At 52.4% G+C, this 21,267-nt stretch overlaps 1 protein-coding gene across 1 annotated transcript; it reads right to left on the bottom strand.

Annotated features, from left to right (window-relative positions):
- Window positions 1–4,587: 4,587 nt before the first annotated feature.
- Window positions 4,588–19,451, bottom strand: CILP (cartilage intermediate layer protein). The gene is made up of 10 exons (XM_067305671.1): window positions 18,988–19,451; window positions 16,737–16,860; window positions 16,377–16,478; window positions 13,936–14,019; window positions 12,208–12,261; window positions 10,407–10,592; window positions 8,950–9,264; window positions 8,731–8,839; window positions 8,184–8,341; window positions 4,588–7,575 (listed from the first exon to the last, which is right to left on the bottom strand). The coding sequence occupies exons 2-10, from the start codon at window positions 16,792–16,794 to the stop codon at window positions 5,261–5,263; spliced, it is 3,381 nt and encodes a 1,126-aa protein (XP_067161772.1). The 5' UTR covers window positions 16,795–16,860; window positions 18,988–19,451; the 3' UTR covers window positions 4,588–5,260.
- Window positions 19,452–21,267: the final 1,816 nt, after the last annotated feature.

Here is a 21,267-nt window from a genome sequence, read left to right as displayed (position 1 = left end):
CAGAACACATGAATTCCAGGCCCGTGAATCAGAGTCAAAACCTGGAAACAACTGTAAGGTGAAAGTCAGGCCCCTATGGAGAATTCCTTTGACTTTGACTGCAGACTTAAGGGTGGGATTTGTGCTGCAGAAATTTAAAAATTGACAGCTGTTTTCAAGCAAATGTTATATTTTAATGCCTTGCTCCCTCCCATCTGCTGCTTGCAAGTGAAGGCTGTGATGTCGTTTTGCTTTAATCTGTTCGGATTAGCCTTTCTGTGAGAGGTTAGATAACAGCCTATGCTGATAGAGTGGATAGGGGGTGTTTGTTTGTTTGTTTGTTTTTGTAGATGGTAGGTGTTTGGTGTTTTTTGTGTCTTTGTTACCTCACTGAAATCATCAATCTGGATTTTATGCCAGCTTGCCTTGTGTTTTCCCACTTGGAGCTTCTAGGAATTTTTCATTATTAATGTTATTATTTTCTTTAAAAAAACTCACAGGCATCAGTTTCCAATGCTTCAAAGTGAGGATGTTTGAGGATAAAAACACTTTCTTTAAAGCTGCTTCCCAACAGGTAGTGAGGTTTTTGACACTAATCCAGCTGTATGTTAGAAGTCCGGCTTCACACATGAATTGTGTCAGAAGCTGAATTAGTAGAGAAATGAAGAATGTACAAAAAAGTTTTCAGATGACCAAAATGTTAATTCATCTGCTGTGTTCGTAGGAATGATATTTGAGAAAATTCCTTGATGGTTCCACTGCTTTTTTTTATTTATATATATATATATATATATATATTTATAATATATCTGTAGCCTGGTGTGGGTCCAAAGAAAGATCCTTTGAAGCAACTTCAGAATTCAGCAAAAATGCTATTCCCGTCTTTTGCATTGTTGTTATTCACAGAGCAGAACATTTTGGTCAGAGTGGTACGCACAGCGTAGCCTTGCGTGCGTCTCCAAAATGACACGTAGCAATGTCTGTATTAGATGTTAGCATTAGAGAGAACTTGTAGGGCAATTCCTACATCTCTTGGTGACAGTTGTGCATTGCACCTGGTGTGAAATCTCGTTGGTCACTGCTGGCAAGTGGTAATTTCAGTCCTAACTAAAGCATATAGTAACAGCAAAGAGTTTCCATGCGTCTTCTGGGAGTTGGAAGTGAAGTACAGTCACAACCCAGTAGATGGTGCTCTCTGCATCTCTTTTAGGGGAAAAACAGTCAGCTGGGCAAAATATGAAATTAAAATCTAGCTCAGAATGTCTTCAGTTAGTTCTTTAATACCAAATAATGTTTAAATCATGTTGTAGCCAGGATACATTATTTGTGCATGTAATTTAATTTTTTTGATCTGTGCAGAATTTGCTTTAAAGCTTCTCAGAATTCCTTTCTATATAGTAAGATATCAAAGGTTGGACAGTTTTTTTTGATTAACAGTTAATGTCCTAGCTGTGAAAATGCACATCTTTACTCCAATAATTTTATGGAGGAAAAGAGAGTAAAATGTATTTATTTTTATGGAGAAAATCTTTGGCATACTATTTATGACATGGTAAAGAAGCTTTAAAGGGAATTGGTGTTCCCCAGGCAGCTTTTAGTCAAAATGCCTCTTTGGAAACTTTGCCTTCACCTAGCTCAGTAGGGATTTAACCCAGTAGGTAATGATTATTTTTGCAGAGCCCACATAACAAAAATGGGACGTTTGCTGATGAGGTGTGGAGCAGCATGTCAAGGCTGACTCTGGAATATAGACATTCTGATTCAATTCCCAGTATCGCTGCTGAGGTCAAGCACAGCCACCGTAGCAATTGAAAATTGATACTAGTGAAATAAAACAGCTGTTCTCTCACAGGAGAGAGAAGAAGTAGCAAAGGTATTCCTAGGCCAATATCCACTAAGCTTAGTTTAAGATCCCTGAAGCCAAATTACTGGTAGACCTTCAAAGCTTTTGAACACCAGAAGGGCTCTGGTGTTGGATAGGGATGATGTCATCTTCAGTTTCAAGTAAATAGGGGGAGTGATATTTCCTAATATGCTGATGATTAGCAGTTAGATGCATCTGTTCCATAATCAGAAACCCTACTACTCCCCCTTCTCCTTAGGAATCTTCTTTATTCCTGTTTACTGCTGAATAAATTACAAGTAAACAAAAAGTGTAAGCGACTATATTTACAGGTATACCTGAGCCTTTTCAAAAAGCAGATTACAAAAATCTGTGAATGATTTGAAGGTTGAGACTAGATGAGAATCTCCCCCCTCGTGTTGTTTATCCTGACTGCTGGCAGCTTGATAGCTTCTGGGAGGCAGTATTTTTTTGCTCTGTTGAAAAGAGGAGGAGGGATAGGGCATTGGCTTTATCTAAGGGTTGGAAACTATGTGACCTTAATAGAAGATGCTTTGCCATTAGCCTAACCTACTGATGTTTAGGAGCCATGTCTCCTCTTTCAGACTGTTTCTCAAGGTTGGTGGTCTGAAAGCCAAGGCAGAGGGAGGAGCTGAGTCACAGTGTTCCTGCATTCCTCTAGCTGATGCTCTCCTTTTGTGATATGTGGGAGTGTGGTTTACGTTTCGGGTTGCTGAAAGGATGCTGCGCACTACACTGACTGTAAACACAAGCGTTCAGGAGCTGCAGAATTCGGAATTGACACTGAACTATAGCATAAAACCTGTCTATGCGAGGTGGAAGCTAGGACCTGTTTAGTTTTTCTCCTAGATAAATTTGCTTAATGGATTTGGAATGGTGGCTCATCAGTAATGAAGAAGTGTTAGCACTGTGTGGTGGTCGTTGGGCCAAGGTTGTTTTCTGTTAATAGTGTGTAAGCAGCCGTGTTTGAAACCTGTCTTGCTCGTTATCCATTGTAATCTGTCAGCAGCCTCCCCTGAGAGCTCAGGGACTTGGTGAGCGCAGAGATTAGTTTGTTCCTCCAAGTCAGAGTTGAGCTGCAGTGGGGGGACAGTTTGGGGAAACTTGCAGAGCTTCTTCCTGTTTCATGGATAGACAGAATTTTAGGCCTTAAGGCTGTGACCATTTCATTGCTATTAAACAGAAGTTTTTCCCCCAAAAGAAAAAGCCTTAAACTCTGCAGTGTTTGGCTCTGGTGAGCCCACGTGCAGCAGCACAGGGAGCAGATCCTGAGCCTGTTTTCATCCATGTAATTCCTGGGTTGGTCTGCAGAAATTATTTGTGTTATTTCACCCTCAAAGTGATGAAATCAAGACCAGGTTTTGGCTGCCTGTCCCTGCAGAGGAGGAGGGGAGTGGAGGGAAGAGACAGTTCTCTGCTAGTCTGCAACACAAGCCAAGAGCTCTGTGGGAAGGTCCGAGCTAATGCTCCCCACTGGCTGCCTTGGCCTGAGCTCATGCCAAACCATCACGGCAGACTAGACACAAAAGAAAACACACAAAGTCTAAATTCATTGGTATGAAGATGGTGTGCCAGAGTATTCCACAGCTCTTCCTTTTCTGTTTCTCTTTGATAATTGACAATTTGCATAAGAACATAGATTATTGTTCTCTTCCCCCCCCCTTTATAATTTACCTTTTTAACCATAAATTGGGCTGCATAGGCACAGAGTTCAGCACAGCTCTGTCCTTAATGCCTGAGATGCTCTGTTTGAACTGAGAACCTGTTCCAAAGCTTGCTAAAGGCTACTGAAAGGTTCCCTTTGCCTTAGTGAGCTGTAGATGGGGCTCAGAATAGATCTAGATCAGAACCTGCTTCATACACATTAGAGGGAATTGAGTGGTAGGAGAAGAGAAACCACACTTGAGTGTGTGTTTGAATTCTGGATTGAGTTTTCATCCAGTAGCACTGGCCAACTTTTTTTGATCTCTTGTGAAAATTCCAGTGGTGGAGGCTTGCTGGCTTGTCTGCGCCCCCAATGTATTGCTAGTGGTATGTTTGGGTGTAAAGCGCAGGATGTGTTCTTCGCTGGTGCAGTACTCAATTCATCTCTAGAAGTGGATGAGAGAGCTTGTGGTGGTGTGATAAGTATCCAGGCAATGCGTTTAGCGGATGACTCGTAGCGGTAGCTGTCTGTCTGACCCCTTCTGTGGCCATCTAGACCTTCAGATCAGAGCAGCTTCTTGCCCAACAGAGTCCTACTCACTGCTGCTGAATACAGAAAGAAACCAACCTCCTCCCTGTCTCTGCACCTCCTGGTCCTGCTCTAAATTTCCTGGTTTGCTGTCATCCTTAAAGCATTGGTTCCCAGCCTCCCCCCTCCGGTCATCTCATGTCCCACTCCTACCTCTGTGCTGGAGCCTACTGCTGCCTCCTTAGCTCATTCCTCACCCAGACCTGCCACTCTGCTTCTCCCAGCACTGCTGCTTGTCTCTCCCCATCTCACAGTGCTGGTGCTGCCTGTGAGTTGGGGACCGATTCCCTGACAGAGCCTGGAGGTGTCTGCAGCACCCTCTGGCCCAGCCCTGAACTCAGGGGAGCACCAGCTAGCCACTAAACCACTCACCCGTACCCCAGGATCGGCCTTACATTGAAAAAACTGACTTGTTTGTGAAAGGAATTGCGAAATTTGGCAAACTCTTCTTCAGTCAACTCTACATGTGGTTTATTTCCTTGGACATGTCAAACACAAAAGGAATACACCATTGTCAAAGTAACAAAATTACTTTTTTTTATTAATCTACCCTATTCTGGAGCATGGATTTTCTTCTCAAAGAAAGCAAGAAGCAAGAGCAAACTGTGATCTTATCCATGTGGGACCTACAAATCCACGTGGCTTCTCCATGCTATCAAACGTGAGTTTTTAGAAATGCAGCTGCCAGTACTTTAGCTTGAATACAGTCATTCTAAAAAAGGCTAGAAATAAATAAAATACTTACATTTCAAGTAAAAAACTGCAGTTGAATTCAGTATGAGGAAATCAATTTATTCCTTTTCATGTTACCAACTACTGTACAGGTACTTGGGCTGGCAAAGTCTGCAGATGCAGAACAGAAGAATGTTTTATGTACATGATTTAATTCAGTTATGTATTTAGTTTTCCCTTTAGGCTAATGTGTGAAGCTGTTTACTGTCAGGCAGAAAGAAGATTTTTAGGACATGTTTAACAAGACAGGAACCCACTACAACTACTGGCCCCCAATTTTTGCCTTCTGTCTTTCCTTTCTGGTGCAATGCAAAATAAAAAATGTGCACCTTAATTATGTCTCAAAAATAATGACACCTACCTGCTTTGAGATAGATTATTTGCAGGTAGATGTTCCTTTCAGATTATATTTAATCAAATGTGAATGACTCTACCGAGGCTTCTATACAGCTCTAGTATGCGGGAGAGCGCTGAGCTCTCATTGGGCTTCTGCGGCTTCCCTGTGGCCTTCGATATGCTGGCAGGTCCAGTAGCGACTGCTGGCCCGAGTTCCTCTGCGACTGGAATATGCTTTGCTCTGCTGCGCTCCTTTCTGAGCAGGTGAAAGTCAACGCAACACCAATGTCACTCTTCATAGTTCTGGAAGTGCCATCGGATGTGCCATCAAAACACCTGCCCAGGGCGATTTCCTTGGCAATCCTCGGGTCCTGGTCGGTAACTGTGTAGATGCCGTAGTTATGCCCTAGTGGGTCAAGAGGAGCCAGCATTGTATATTCACTGGAGTCGTTGTTCGTAGCCATGGGGAGGTGGTTCACCAGGTACTCGTGGAGCATACTGTTAACGCTGTCTCGGCGGCAGCTGCCTTGTGGGACAACTTTCACGAGGGTGCGGTCCACGCGGTCTTGGTCATAGAGCATGCCACTGCACTTGAACTCCAGGCAGGCTGCTGACGCGCTTGGCTGGTTGTTAGCACGAATGCTGCGGACGTCTCTGATGCCGTAGAGCTTGCCAATGGTACGGGGATGCGTCCCCCCCATGTTACGAGACCTTATGTTCACCTCTTGGGGTCCATTTATTTTTACTTTAATGTAGCAGGCCCTAAATTCCATGGGCTTGGGCCACCACGCCAGGTAGTCATCAGTCCAGCTCATAAGGTCATCTTCACTGAAGGGAACGGTATTGTAGTCATACCTGTCTCCCTCTATCCTGTAAAATCTGAAATGAGCAGCACTGTATGGAGCTTCCTCGCATTCGTTTAGGTTTTCATACGCATAAATTGGGCCATTGTTCTCTTCTGGGGAATTGGGGCTTGGCTTGGCCATATTGATACTGAAAGCAGTTTTCTTAGTGTTCGGGTCCTCGTGGTCTGTCCTCCTGTAATTGAGCTTGTTGAGATATGGCTGTGGGACCCCAATAACGTTAGGGTTAAGTTTGGGAGCAGAGGATACAGCTTCAAGTTCTTCACCCCCCATGCTTGCCAAGATATAAGCTGTATAGGCCTCTGGGTTTTGCTCATCACAGAAGGCTGGCACACAAGCGCCATTGGGACCGGTGACCACACTCTCAAAACGACCCCACGCTCTAGGGTTGGAGGAGAACCCTGGCTCTGGCTCTGTGTTGATAACAGAAATCACTACCCCTTGGATCTGTTCACTTGGCAGAAATCTCTCGCTTCGATAGGCTCGGACTTTGATATAGCACCGTCTGCTCTCTGGGACATCCAGGTTAAAAAGCCGCCTTTCTTTGATCTCCATGTTCCCAATCAAAAAAGTTCTTTCCTCTCTTTTGTGCCGTCTGCTTTTTTCGAGGCTGAAGTCCCCTTCTTCCTCCCATAATCCTGTCTCTGGATTCAGTGACCAAAGCTTCATCTCTTCCAGGTGTTCTGGCATCTTGACCTGAGCGGTGTCCAAATGAACCTTCACCTCTCCTGCGTTAAGAGACTCGGTACCCAGTTCGTCAGTGAAATCCACCGAAAACATGCCATATGTGCGGAGTGGGAATACATCTCCTTCCTCATCTACAAAGTTCAGGTCACTTTGTGTCGCATCAGCCGTTGAGATGTTTCTTGGGTCCAGAAATGTCACACTGGCTTTCACTTTGCCTGTGTAGATTTCTCCATTCTTCCTATAAAATGCATAGGGAGGGATTTCTAATTCAGCAATTGGATCATCTTCTTCCATTTCTCCCAACGAAATCACATTGGTCTCAGAGGATTCTAATGTGACAGGGGCTTTCTTTCTTAGTAACTTGATCTCGTGAAACACAGCACCTCCCTTTTCATTAAATGGCAGGACTTTAGTTGTATTCACAAACTTCTGTAGACGATCAACGAAAGTTAGAACCACCCTCTCCGTATCTGCTGGGACGTGGATGGAGAAAGTTCCCTTGTAGCCAGTCATGCTCACTCTTTTGTTCCCCATGTAGATGTGGCCAAACCTCAGCGGCTCACCGTTATCTGCTGCTATGGCTCTGCCTCGTACCGTTTTTCTGGTCTCTGTGCATTTTTTGCAGCCGCATTCTACAGCGACTTTAGTTGGGAGCGTGTATCCATTGCACGAGATCTCTCTCATTTCCATTTTAGAGACACCGCAGCAGTAAGCGGTGTTGTCTTTGCATCGGAGTCCTTTGTCTAGCTTCCCAGCGCAGGTCTTTGATGGGCACTTGCCCACGTCGTAGTAGAATGAGTTAGTTGTTTTTTGGAAACAGTCATGTGGAAGTCGGATGAGATGGCTTTGGGGTTGGGGATTGCAGGCTGCCTCGTTTCTTCCTGTTAAATAGGATTTGTTAATGAACAGCATGAAATAATTGTACAGCCCTTGGTATGTGGTATAAAACCCTCAGAGCTAAACATTGCTTCCAATAACAGGTTTGCACAGCAATAAAACAGGTGTTTTGCAGGATTTTTGGTTAGCTGAATTCATCTGGCCTTCATTTCAGTAAAGCAGGTGCTTAGTTTTAATGTAAGGTACCTGATTAAGAGCAGTCCTATCTGGCAAAGTGTCCCAGCTCCTGCTTACCTGCCACTGCCATCAAACACAGCCTTATTAGATATTACGTGTGCTGTATTTTTGGCTATGGACAGACTTAAACATATTTCAGGATTTAAAAACACTGAAATGTTCATTTGTAAGGCAGCAAGTGTAGAGAGCCATCACTGCGCCCAAAAGATTGGGTTTGGCAGGTCCTCTGAAATCTGGAACTCTGGTTTTCAGAGAGCATCTGGCTGATAACAGTCAGTCGGGCTTATCTGCTAACCAGGGAATGAGATAAACCCTGAATATTCTTCCTGTGACTTTTCTCTCCTGAATGTAGCAGAATTTCTGTGCATTAGTTTCTGCTCCCTGCCACCTCCCAGCTGCACATTTTTTTTCTTACCTATTACATAGAGTTTGGCGGATTGGGATTTTGCTGAACCCCCATCGCTAGTGGCCTTGCAGAAATACTCTCCCGACTGGCCTCTGTTCAGGTTCTTCAAAATCAGGTTGTTTTTATACTTGTATATGGAGGGATCCAGCAGCGAGCCGTTGTGATACCTGCCAGGAACAGGCAGACAGTTAATGGGACAGACTGACCGCCTGGCTGGAGCAGAGCTATGTCCTAATCCTGGCCATGCGGCATCCTGCTGTGTGGATCTGCACAGGATACCAGACCTCTTGCCTCAGTTTCCCCACCTATATGTTTTTCCAGTAAGTCTCTATGCAGATTTCATTACTATAATATGTGAGAAATGCCAGCTCTAGAAATCTCCCATCGTTTGCAGCAATGGGTTCTCCATCTATTAAGTCCACTGTTTTATAGTTAGGATGTTTATGAGTTACGATGTTTATAGTTCCTTACCATCCTCGTAAAGGTAAACAAAAATCCAGTCTGTGCAGCAGGTAAGATTTCTGCCCGCTGTCACGCGGGTCTGCGAGCTCCTTACCAGAGATAGCGATCGGGGGCCGGACTGCCGACAGCATCGCAGCAGAGCGACACGCTTTGTCCCACCCTTCTTGCTTTGTCGTCAGGACTCTTCAAAATGTAGGGTTTGCCTGCGAGAGGAGCAAAAAGCCATCTCATTAGTCCTTCGGTCCTAAAATCAGCTTTTATTTCTGATAACTGTGTAAAGCTTCCTGCTTTTTTCCCCTCTCTCTGGGGCTACCTGATCTTTCCAGCTGCACTTGGATCGCCAGATTCCTCTTGTTGCTTTTCGGCACGGTGACGGAAGCAGTCACGTATTTGGCCTTCTTTATTTTAAGGGTGTTCTTGCCGTCCGGGCAGACTCCGGGGATCCTGAACATGCCCCTGCTGTCAGCCGCGGTTAACAGCTTGAGTTTCTTGGCCTGCAGGTAGACGCGGGCTTCGGCGGCGGGCGAGCCGTCTTCGAGGGAGACCCTTCCGTGCAGGGTCGCGTCCTCGCACATGCAGGCGTCGCAGTCGGCGTTCACGTGGCCCATGGCGCACGTGAGGTTGCAGGCTGCGGGAGAGGTACGCGGGTCAGGAAGCGGCCTGGAGACACGGCAGGCTGCCGCGAGTCCTTGCAAGGCCCGCGGTGGGGGTTCGGGTCTGCTTTTAGCTTAGGTGCCATAAGGCAGATGCTGCATAAGGAATGAATTGCATCCGGAACATATTTTTTACTGATTATCAGCAGGGCCTACGTAGCTTCAAACCTGACAACTAGTAGAAAGTAGCCACGTGGATATAATTACCTATAGGAACCATTATTTACCTTCCCCAAAAGCCTGGCTTTCAGGGAAACTTGAATCCAGACCAGCGTGTGAGCTCTTAGATGAACCCTGGCAAAACCACAAATCCAAATGTCCTGAGCTTCGTTGTTTTCTGTTATAAACTCATGTCTAAATGCCACGACATTGGTTTATCTTAAAAGCTTTCTTCCCTATTAATTCTAATATATCCCAAGTTGTGCGGGAAATAGGTTAAGTGTCAGATAAACATCATCTGACAGGTCTAGCAAATGGTCTCCCAAACAGTGATTCTGCGGGGATTAATCTCTGTTGGGAGCCACTGTTCTTTCCACTTGCAATGGCTCAGATAATTCCTTTTACAATTGCAAAGCATCCCTATACGGGAGCTATCTTTTCTTTTTAATGCTGGAAATAAGCCATGGAAATTAAGGAAATCAGTGAAAACCTGAAACAACTTTCCCTGTGGGAAAAGAAAAGGAATATTTTAGAGTGATTTGTTTAAAAGGGCATGATAAGAAGGACCCCTTTAGCAGGGTATGTGGCAATTCCCTCTACCCCGTGTTCGCCGAGTGCTTTGCAGACTAGCCTCAGAGTTTGAGAGCTGCTGTTATAACAAGATTAGCCGGATTTCTCCCGTATCCCCCGGATCTTTACGGGTCCCTGATGATTCCCTGTGCCTTGCCCCCCCCCCCCCAGTTTTGATATTTGGCCATAAAGTCTCCATGCTGCGCTCCCTTAGTATGATCTGGACGGCACCGATGGTGCGGGGGGAAAGGGAGGCCAGGTTTTGCAGCTCACAAAATTCTGGCAAGGGAGAGAAAGAGGATAAAACGTCAGCGAGGGGAGCAAAGCGCCTGCGCGGTGGCGAGATCAGGACGTCGTCCCCTGCCCGTAGCCGAGTTTATAGGAGCACCTGAGCACACGTGTCCAACGCAGAGCCGCCCTTCCTCGGTTGCTTCGTTGCAGTGCACGCCCCAGAGGCGCTCGCCTAGGCAGGATCTGGTGCGCTTCTGGACACCGGTCTGGCCGCACTTCCCCGAGCACTCGCTCCATCTCGACCAGGGAGACAAAAACCTCTTTGAATCCTGCAGCAGCGGACCTTGAATAACATCATTGCTGTGTTACTGAGGCGCGCGTTACGCACATGATAACCTTTCATGCCCGAAAAGGGGGAGTTTTCTTAACAGATTCTATATAGCTAAGGCTGTGCATTTGGATGTTATGTACCACATCGATTATGCAAACTCAAAGCATGTTCAAGGATCTCAGGTATAAAGCATGAGAAGGCGCCTGAATGCTTCTAACTTAAATCCCTGCAGGCTACTGAACTCGGAACGATGAGGATAACTCAAGGGGAGCAGAGCGTACGCAGCTCATGCTTAGTTTTGACTGACTTCGGTTTAAAGTTGTCTGAGGGGCAACATGTGCCTGTGTTTTAATGCGGTTAAATTAAAAAAAAAAAAAAAAGGGGGGGGGTAAAATTGCGGGTGTGATCATGTGGAGTGTCTTTAACCATACTTCAGCATACGTTGCCTATAGGAGAAGCGCGTGTCCGGTTGCGAGCACCAGTTTTACCGGGGAGGCTACTGAGCACGCTTAGCATTTCAAGGGGCAGCTGACTTGTAAAACACAAAGAGGGTTTATGGTGAGTTTTGCATGCAGTCAGATGTTTAAAGGAATTTCTTTAAAAAGCTTACTATATGGTATTAATTTAAAATGCTTGAATGGAAGAGATGGCCTCCCAGTTTGTGGTTTGGGTTTATTTTTAAGTGACAATGTTCTAGTAATGTTTATGAGGATGCACTTGTGACTAAAGCTTCTAAAAATGAGGTATCTTGGAAACGTGCATGTGGCATCATTTCCTCACACCTACTCTTCCGCCTGATTTGTAATAAACCAGGTCAAGTTATTTACTAGCAAAGCAGACAGGCACACGCAGCTAAGCTGTTTGAATAGCGACATTCGAAATTGAAACCCTCTCTTACAAGAGCAGGTGCTTAAATAGGTTTCAATGGCTGGAAAACACAATTTAAACGACAGCAGCCAGAGCGCTGTGACATCTGCTTTGGAAAGGAGTGCTTGGCTGAACTGGGCCTTTTTAATCTGTTGGCTGGTCGGCGTCTCCAGTTCAGTGTCCTGAGGGGCAGATCGATAGACCTTATTTGACAATTTGGGGGTGAATAGGAGGAGGTGAGCTTTCAAGGAGATGCACCAGTAAATGCCTGCCTTTTTTACCCCCAAACAAACATTTAACGTGCAACAAATTAAAGTGTGATTTCCGTGAGATCCTTCCTAACCCTGCTTAGTTAGTTTGGGATCAGCCAAGTGCAAATTGGCTCTTGTCAAGCAATTCCTTGTTACTCCTTCACGTGGACTGCACTTTTCAGGGCAGACCCACGATGCTGGGTGTCTGCACCCAGAGCAACGGGGCCCCGTGTCCCGCTAAGCCTGGAGGCTCTTCTGTAATGTCGATGATGACTGTTAGAACTGATGCTTTAGTCTGCAGAGCCAGGGGTGATGATAAGGAAAGGATGAGGTGCGTCTTAGGGAGGAAAGCGGCATTACGAGGGCCTGGGGAGCTCCGCGACAGCAGAGAGGGCAGCAAGCGAGGGCTGGGGGGGAGAAGCCCGGTGGCTGCGGCACTGCGCGTTGGGGGAGGCGCGGGAAGGGAGCGAGCTACCGCGCTGCGTCCTGGCCGGCAGGCGGGAACGTACTGCGTCTGGCGTAGCCCAGCGTCGCTTCTCCGCTGCGAGAGCCGCTCCTCTTGCCTGCGGGGCACAGGGATGCACAGCGTCACGCAGGCAGCGTTCCCGCCGGCTGCTCCGTATTCAACATCCCCCCCCCCCTCCGCGGGGCTGGAGCGCGCCGCTGGACCCGGCTGCCCAGCGGGGACCCCCTCCGCAGCTCGCGCTCCGACCCCGTGGGTCTCTCGCGCGCCCTCCCCTGCAGTAAAGCCTGTATTTGCCAGGTTAAGAGCTATGGGCTTTGAGCGTTTGCAATCCCCAGCGCCGCCGGGGCGGTTGATGCAAAGCCCGGGGACCGTGTCCCGCGATTGCTGGCCTGCGGCCGGGGCAAACAAGCACCTCGACCTCAGGAAAGCGTTGCTGAGCTCGGTGCAGGGCTCCGAGTGCTGCGTTTACGGCTCACTGCCTACAGGCGAGGGCAGAAGCCTTAGTTCCTAATGCATTGGTCAGAAACTCCCGGGTTTGTTTTAGTTCTTCCTCGGGAAGCACGAGTTACCGCTGTTTTGCAAGCTCCAGCCACAACGTGACAGACCGATTTGTGCCATCCGTTTGGAGGGGAAAACACAGCTTTCCTGCCAGTTTTCCCAGAATGTGTCTCGACAGGTGGGAGGGAGGGATGCAAATCCCCTGTCTGGGTGCCCGTGTCCCTATTTGCTGTGCTTTGACTCTTCCCAGACACATGGCGCTGAGCCGGCAGCTAAGCAGCGACAGAGACAGCGGCACCGTGAAAACGAGACGGGCGGCTGGGAAAGTCCCCTAATCTCTCGGCTAGATCGTCACTGTTCATCCCTTCCAGTGCCCGGTGGAATTTAAATCCTGGCCGGCAATGCCAAGCGCTGGGCAATAAAGCTTGAGGCGTCAGGGTATCTCCTGAGGATTAACGAGCGGCTGGGAAGAGCCGGTGGGCAGAGCCGACTCCGTGGGTCGTTGCTGCCCCGCGGACTTTAATCCTCAAGAAATGCCCTGCGCCGTGTCGCTGCCTGCTCTCGTGGGCACGGGAAGGGGGGAAGTTTAGTTGCCTCCTTTGCAGCTAAGTCGTGGCTGCTGCTGCTGCCAAAGCCGGCTGCGACATCAGAGGACAGGCTGGGGCTCCGCGACGGCAACGTCTCAACCCAAATTTGACAGGGGCACCTCGGAAACCGCAGCCGGGGGGGGGGGGGAGGATGGGGGCTTGCTTTTCATTCTGCTGGCCGCGAAGCCGGGAGGGCTTCGTCACGAGGTGGCCTGCGCGAGCTCCTGCCGCGTGCGCGCAGCGCGAGGACCGTCCAGGCGGCGTTGGGCTGCGAGGACGAGCGAAGGGCAGCGGGTGCCCAGCTGCCTCCTGCTAGCCGAGCCCGGCGCGCTCGGGCTCGGCGCGAGAGGGCTGGGCGTAACGCATCGCTCGCTAGTCGAGGTTTCCTCGTCCTTCCACCTCTCGTGCGCGCCTGGAGCAGGCGTGAGGCGGCGCTCCCGCGGGAACGGGGGCTGCGGTCATGCACTTGACCTTCACTGTTCCAGGAGAGAAGCCAACAGCGTGTGTCAGGGGTAGCCAAAAGCCTACAGGAGGCAGGGGATGATTAACGTTTATTCCATTGCCTAAGTGTCCCATCTAGTCAAGTACGTTGGTTCAGTAATAAATTAAGGCTGGGGAAAAAAAAAAAGTGGATAAAAACCCATTGTCCTCACAAAGAAAAGCTGCCGGAGTTGGAAAAGACTTACTTTCTAGGCTGAGCATTACCAGTGGGCTGAAGGTTTTCTGTCCTAGCTGGATCCTGCCGAGGGCTTGTTTCAGGATCCTCTGACCTAGGGGGAAAAGTTACAGAATTGATAGTCAGGAAGATGAGTGATTAGAGAGATCCAGGTGTTCTTAGCCATTCAGTTTTTCCAGATTCCCTTTGGGTTGCACCTTGGTACACAGTATCGTGTCAAACACCCCCTCGAAGTCAGCTCTGGGGTTAGAGACGTCTGTGTGCTGCAGTGACCTCCTGGTATGCTCAAAGCAGCTGGCCTGGCAATGCCAGCTCTCCTCCCAGGGCTTCCTGGCTGGATTTTCAGCCAGGAACATTGCATTTGGAGGATTGCTGACCTCCCTTCTTTCTATCGCTCCTACCCCTCTCCCATCACTGGGGCAAGGAGGCCCAGCACACCCCACTGAGGGTTGGGTTTCCTCGGGAATGCGAGATCGGGAGAGCAGCTATAAGAAGCAAATCCCGGGAAGGGCAAGAGCCAGTGCTGAGCCCCCGTTCCCAGGGAGAGACCTGGCCCGATGAGATTTGAAGGCAAGTTTCCCAGTGGGGGAATACATGGGAATCCCTTACGGTTTGCTTCCTTCTACTGCCACTTCTGCCATGCATGCGTGGCTGGAGCTCTTGGCCTGTCCCAGCCTCGCTGGCTTCAACCCAAGCAGAAGTTTCAAGCTGCCACGAATCCTGCAGGCTGCCAAGACCAGCTTCTGCAGGCACATGTGTGCCTGGGCTAGCCCGGACGCTGAAGGGCAGTGTTGTTCTGCTCCGATTTGGGGGGGGGGGGAGCTGCAACGAGCGCTTTTTGCTAGGCACGAGGCTGGGAGTCTGCGTGGAGGGAGGAAGAGGAGGAAAACTGGCCCTTGCTGCTGAGCCCACCCTCGTTGGCGTCGGGAAGGGCACGGCGAGCTCCGCTCGCAGAGCAGGGGTGCGGGGTGGCCCGCTGGACGGAGAACATGCCTCGGCTGCAGCCGTGTCCTGTTAATTGGGCTCCGGCATCACCTCTCGGGTCTTTGCTCCCATCCAAGCTCCCTGCGTGAGGAGCAGCGAAGTCGAGGTAGGCGAGCCTGCGCTCTCCTGCTTTGGAGCCGGGGAGGACGGCTGTCGCTGCGGGACGCGCGCTGTCCTCCGCGCTCGCTGGCTGCCAGCGGGCAGGAGGGGAGCCGGCAGCCCCCGGCTTGTTCTCTCGGTGCCTGGTTGTTTAATGCGCCTCTTGGCGCCTGGTTGCGGAGCAAGGTCCCCTGCCCGCCTTTGTGCCTGGTGTCCTCACGGACCGCAAAACGTTGGAAATTCAGGATAGAATAGGCTGCGAGCCGGCCAGAGGGCCGAAACGCAGCTGCAGGGCAGCCGGGGCTTCCTTCCCCTACCCCTTTCCAGCACGCTGAGCCCGTGTCTTTTCCAGGGCGTGACGTATTTCTTAGGACGCTTTCCCTGTTCTGTCCCCGTCCAGTTACGTCTAAACTGGTGAGCTAAGCAAGAGCCCTGCCCAGCCCCGGCTCTCGGCGGACGCTCAGGACACAGGAGGCAGCAGCTCTCCGGAGCCTCTGCAGGATTTCGAGGCACGTCCCCAGGGAAAAACTGATTCTGTCTGCTCTTTTCCCCAGGCTTCTGGCCAGAGGATTTCAGGGAAAAATTCCTCTAGAGCCTCAGAGAACAGATCAAAATAGCCTGCAAACGTGTTTTCTCTGAAAAGCCCACCGGAGCAGAGGGGTAGGTGCCTTATCGCTCAGCCCTTTGGTGTGCTACGGGATTTAAGGTCCAGCAACGGGCAGGTAAAACCTCGTGCGTCTTTTCTTAGAGAACAACAGAATTCCCTCCCCAAAGGTTCGGTTCAGAGCCGGCGTGGCTGGTGGGTGCTAAAGGACCAGGGAGAGCGAGGGCCGGGAGCGGGCTGCGGGCTGCAAACCCGGGAGCCGCGCGGAGGGCAGGGACCGTTGCCAGCACGGACGCCAGACGAGGGTGTCGCCCGCGATCAGGCGTTCCGAACAGCTCCCACCCGAGGCTGCGCACGTGCGCGTCCGCCTGGCCAGCCCAGGGCAGCAAGTTCGGCTCTGTTACGTTTCTTGTCATTTCGTGCGTTCGTTTGGTTTGGTTTCTGTTTTGTAACCGGCAAATTTCACAAGATTCCCTCGCTATCTGATCTCGGATTTCCGTCGTGCACAAGTTTTCCATGGGCAGGTCTGGAGGCTGCTTCTCTACGCGGCCTCGGACGGACGGGACAACCTGCTGTACCTGGGCATGTCAGCAGGCGAAGACCTGGCCTCCGCTCCCACCCCGACACAGGTTTGCTGGGGGACCCTGCAGCCTGGCTCCTCAAGGGCAGCCCGAAGCCTAACCCTACGGCAGACCTGGACCTCAGCGTCTCCATCCCTCAAGTTTTCCTCTACAAAACGGGACAGTTGCTGTTCGGATACTAACGTGTGGCTATCCTGGACGAGGCGCGCTCGGGAGACGTCACCAGGAGGGCCCATCTAGCAGGGCTCGCTGGGGTCCGGCTGGAAGTCGGCGACTCGTGTCCGCCTGGATGGAGGCAAACAATTGCAAGTTCGTTTTTGGCCAGGCTCCGAGGGGGCTGGGCAGGAGCCAGCCCTCGCCTGCAAGTCGTTTAGCCGCGCTGACGCACCGCTGACCTAGAGCCGGGGCAGCTTCCCGCCGGGAGCGGGCTGGAGCCTGGCTGCGCGGCCGGAGGCATACCTTCACGTAGGCACGCCGGCAGGCAGGAGAGGGCAAGGGCATCTAGCTAACGTTGTGGCAAAAATATAAACGCTTAACCTTCACCTAGAACAGACGTGGCTCCCAGGAGGAGGAGGAGCAGCCATCCTTTTGCTGTGACCATCCTCGTCGCAGGCAGCAACCGGGAGCTTCCTCACGTATCCGACGTCGTCCTGTGCTTTCCTCAGACCTACGGAGACAAGTCCAGTTATTTCAGGCCTGATCTGGAGCCCCGTGAGCTCCGTGACAGGTAGCCGCTGCTTTCCTCGAGGCGGGCCGTGGAGGCTGGTCTATCCCTGGCGGCTTGTGTTTTGCCACTCCGGAGACGTAGTGCCACAAGCCCGTTGGTTTCACCCCACCGCTGACCACTGCTGATCTCAGGAGACTTCTCCCAGAATAAGGTCCCACTGTGGCATAAGAGGGGGGGTGAGGTGTCCCCCCCTCGGATGGGGGAGAAGGTATGGCCACGGGACCTGCCTGGCCTGGGAGGAGCGTGCACAGCTGCTCCATGCATCTCCCTGCAGGAGCAGGGATGGACCAAAGAAGGAGACGAGCTGAAAGCCCAGGAGCTCGCAGCTGTGCCTATGACCGCTGGAGGACCCGTCTGAGAAAGCAACCCGGTGTGTGCGCACGGCTGAGCCTGCGCAAGACGCAGCACCGGGCCGTTTGTGCCCACTGCCCGTGGACCACGTCCCTCTTGATTCACCGTTTCAGGACCAGTGATCTTCCCGTCCCACCTCCGGCAGAAAAAATTGCTTAAAGGGCAGCGCTTCCTCTGTGCCGCTGCTGCGACCTCCGCGGGACACGGCGGGCTCCGGGGAGCTCCTGCCGATTTACATCCCGACGAGAGGAGCACCGGACACGGTGTGACAGCATCCACATCCTCTCAGCTGCTTCTGCCTTTGCACTCGAACCGTGCTCCTAAATCTATTCTGCAGAGAGTGTGTTTAACGGCCCATCCCTAAGGGGCCTTTTCTGGATTAAATACTTCTGCAGCGATGCTCTTTGAGCCCACAGCTAGCCCACACGGCTCCACATGCCTCCCGAAACGTCGCTCTTCCCTCCAGGAGCGGCCGGGGTTAGTACCGACGGGTGCTATGAACAGGGCCAGGGCTCTGCCGAAACTCGCGCCCAGAGACGCGGGCACAGGGCTGCGGAAGGTCCCTCTGCTTGCAAGCTGAGCTTAATACAGCAATAGCTGCTAAATGCACTGTGTCACGGGAGTGCTGGGAAGGTGAAGGCTTGTGAGCTCCTCCGAAAGTGTAAAACCCCATGTACAAGGCAAGCCTTCGCTGCAAGTTTTAGCAAGAATCCAGGTATTTTCCTTTCTCGCACGTACAGAGGTGAGGGATTGAGGGTCTCCAGCGCAGCTACTCCATGTCTTGTTTTAATAAGTCACTTAACCCCATAGTTCCAAGAATTTGGGTATCCGCTTTATGGAGGCACCCACGGTTTGAGCTGGTGTTCAAAAGTCCAGGGTGACACCAGCCGGGGTTATGGGCGCTTAATTTTAAGCACCCCAGACTTAATGAACCCATGGAAAACGCTGCCTTAGCCTTCAAGTGCCTCAGTTTACCCACGAAATGAGGCCAACAAAGACCAGCCAGCAGCAAAAATAACTTGCGGTTTGTAAGGAGCATTAACAAAACACGCTGAGAATGGGGAGTATGGGAATGGGAAATACCGTAGCAAATCCCCGTCGGACGAAAATAACACAAGCAGTAAAGGAAGGGTGTTTTGTGAGCTTGCAACGGGGTCACGAAGTCAGAGTCAGACAACAACCAGGAAAAAATTAATCCAGGTTAAAAGACTGTTTCCCGCTTGGAGGCTATTTTTGGAGCCGGCTGTGCCTTGTTTTAACTGGATTTCACGCAAATGTCATGCAGGGAGAATCGGGACGCTCGGAGCCCGGAGCCGGGACGATTAAAGCGAAAGCTTTGGAGCCGCCGGCGCGGCCGCGGCGGGGAGGGTTAAGGCGTCCGCGCCGCCCGCAGCCCCTCTCTGCGAGGGATCGGGAACGGGAGCCAGCGGCATCAAACAGAACGCTTTCCTTCCCCGAAACCCGGGCCCCGGCTGCCCTTTTAATCCCGCGCTCCGGATCCGTTGAAGAACGACGGCGCGCGGCCGCGGCGGGGAGAGCCGACCGGCGCTCCGGCGGCCCCGCGCTCCCACGCGCGTCTCCCTGCTTCCGCGGAGCTCAGAGCCCCCTCGCGCGTTCCCGTTAAAACGCCCTCCGCGGCAGAGTCGCATCACCGTTAACTGCGGAGGAAACAAGACTTAACAGCGGTTTTTTCCCATTTGTTTGTTTTGCTCTTACCTACATAAACCGTCTAAAACCCGTTAAGGAAAATCCCATCCTCTCCGTGCAAAGCTGCGAGCCGCGCTGCGGTCCCGGGGGGGCTCGGCGGGGGCTCGGAGCGGCGGCGGAGCGGAGCAGGGCGGCTCGGCCAGGCGTTCCCGGGACGAGAGCGCGCTGCAGCTCGCCCCGGCGTCCTGCAGCACGAGCCGGCCCCGCCGCCGCTCCGGCTCTTATATAGCCCGGCGCGCGGCTTAGGAGATGGCACCGAGCCACGGGACGCGGAGCGAAAAACAGAGCGGACGAGCGGGGAAGCGGCAGGCTGGATAATCCCCCTGCGAGGCGACGGCGAGCGGCAGCCCGCTGCGAAACCGGAGCCGCCCGCCTGGCTGCAGCCCCCGCCGGCGCCGAGGTCCCGTGACGCTGAGAGCGCCGAGCTCCCGGCCGAGATGTTTGGGCACGTGATGGAGCAGGGTCGCGCGTGTAACTCGGCGCGATGAATTCAAGGGGTGTTTTCAGCCCCCCCCCAGCTCCCTGCCGGCCCCGCGTTGGCTGCACCCGGGTCGTTCCTCCGGGCGCAACCACGTTTTTTCCCACGTTAATGCCTAGAACCCGCTCGGGGTTCCCGGGAAAACTGGTGCCGCGTGAACCATGCAGCCGCACGGGCCCCGAAAGCCGGAGGAGCGTGGGAAGCGGCTGGCAAGGAGCGGACAAGGAGCCCTTGCCCTTTTTTTTGGTGGGCAAGGAGCATCCTGCGAGCAGGAGGTCGCGTGGTTTGCAGGACCTGCACATCCATGCGAGCCGAGCCGGCAATGTCTGCCGGAGCAGCTATAAAGAAAGGGGAATTAAGTTATTATTTATCAATAAAGTGTCTTTTCACGTTCTGTGCCAGCCTCCCCTCCCTTCCCGTGCAGCCCCACGGATGGAGGATCTCCCTCAGGAGCAGGCGTAGGCTGAGGAGGACAACCTGGGCCAGCCCGGAGATGTGCTCCAGCCGTCACCCGGAGAGCCGGGGCAGGACACCGCGGTGGCAGCAGGTCTCCTGGGGTCAGCAGCCACCAGCCCTGGCCTTCGCTCCCAGCCCGTCTCCGGGTCAGGAGATGGCTGGCCCCAAGTCTCCAAACAGAGTGGACCTTCACTGCCAAATCAGCTCCTCCTGGGAATGCTCTGAGAAGGGGAATTGCAGGACGAGGACACAGGTGGGAAAGGGTTTGGATCAAACGTGTCAGTGCAAGCTTCCCTGGAGAGTCAGTGACGTCCGGGCTGGGTCACACGTCCTCGCTGGGCTCCCGGAGCCGCCTTCTCACCTAACGAGGGCATGGCCATGCAGGACTGAGAAGGATGCTTGGCTCCCTGGGGTTTGCATTCTGCACCGCGCGGAGCCCTTCCCAAGGGATTGGAGCCCTTCCCAAGGGATTAGAGCCCTTCCCAAGGGAATAGAGCCCGTTTTCTGCCCTTAACCCTAAATTTAGCCTCTGCCGAGTCCCAGCACGAAGGACAGCCTGAGCCGAGCTGTGGTTCTCCTGCCCCCGGGGACAGCGGAGGCAGAGCGTGTTCGGAGACAAGTATGCGAGTAATTAGAACAAGATGTGGGAAAGGTGCCGAGACCGCGAGAGGGGAAATTCCTCCTCCCTGCAACGCGTCCACCTCCCCAGCCCGGCGGGCCCTGCGCTGGCCCGGCAGCCTGGCTTCGGCGCAGCGACGGCCGTTTCGGCCCGCCGGCGCTCCAGCTGCCGCAGCGGCGGCTCCCGCTCCCGCTGGGGCCCCTTTCCAGGGCTCCCTGCTCCACGGGCGCCCGGAGCAAGGAAACGCGCGCCTTCTGCTAGAGGAGAAAGATGTTACTCCTTGCGTTACGGAAACCAGACTTTTGCACTAGCCCACTGCAGGCTCAGGCATTTCTGCCCGGGATTTTACAGCCTCCTTCACCGAGGCGTCTCCTCCCCGGGTGACCTACAAGGAAAGCTCGGGAGACGCACGCACGGATTCGGGATTGGGCCAGGGAGTCAGGAGTTCGTGCTAAAAACAAGTCTCGAAAATTCCGGTTGTGCAATCGCTCCGTGGCTTCGCAGCCCTCGCGTGAGGTTGGGCAGCACGGCACGGCACAGCGCGCGGAGGCGCTTCGACACGGCTGTTCAGAGCGCGCTGAGCGTCAGCCCGGCTGCGGCGCGGGGACGAATCCAGCCGCGGGAGGCCGCCTCGGTCCGCGGCTCTCCGTGCTGGGACGCAACCCCGAATCGAGAGCGGCTCTTGCCTTGCCGAACGTCACCGGCGCTCAGCCGGCATGTGCCCAGACCGCGGCGG

The sequence above is a fragment of the Apteryx mantelli genome, chromosome 15, assembly GCF_036417845.1.
Source record: "Apteryx mantelli isolate bAptMan1 chromosome 15, bAptMan1.hap1, whole genome shotgun sequence".
Taxonomy (NCBI): domain Eukaryota; kingdom Metazoa; phylum Chordata; class Aves; order Apterygiformes; family Apterygidae; genus Apteryx; species Apteryx mantelli.
The sequence above is the reverse complement of the archived record's forward strand: the minus strand, read 5'-3'. Positions and strand labels throughout refer to the sequence as shown.

Excerpts from the sequence above, each read along its gene's own strand:
- CILP (XM_067305671.1), bottom strand. The coding sequence starts at position 16,794 with ATGGTCACAGCAAAAGGATGGCTGCTCCTCCTCCTCCTGGGAGCCACG. Across the intron at positions 8,342-8,730 it reads GCCCCCGATCGCTATCTCTG|GTATCACAACGGCTCGCTGC; the intron begins GTAAGGAGCTCG and ends TGTTCCTGGCAG. Across the intron at positions 7,576-8,183 it reads CGCCAAACTCTATGTAATAG|GAAGAAACGAGGCAGCCTGC; the intron begins GTAAGAAAAAAA and ends CCTATTTAACAG.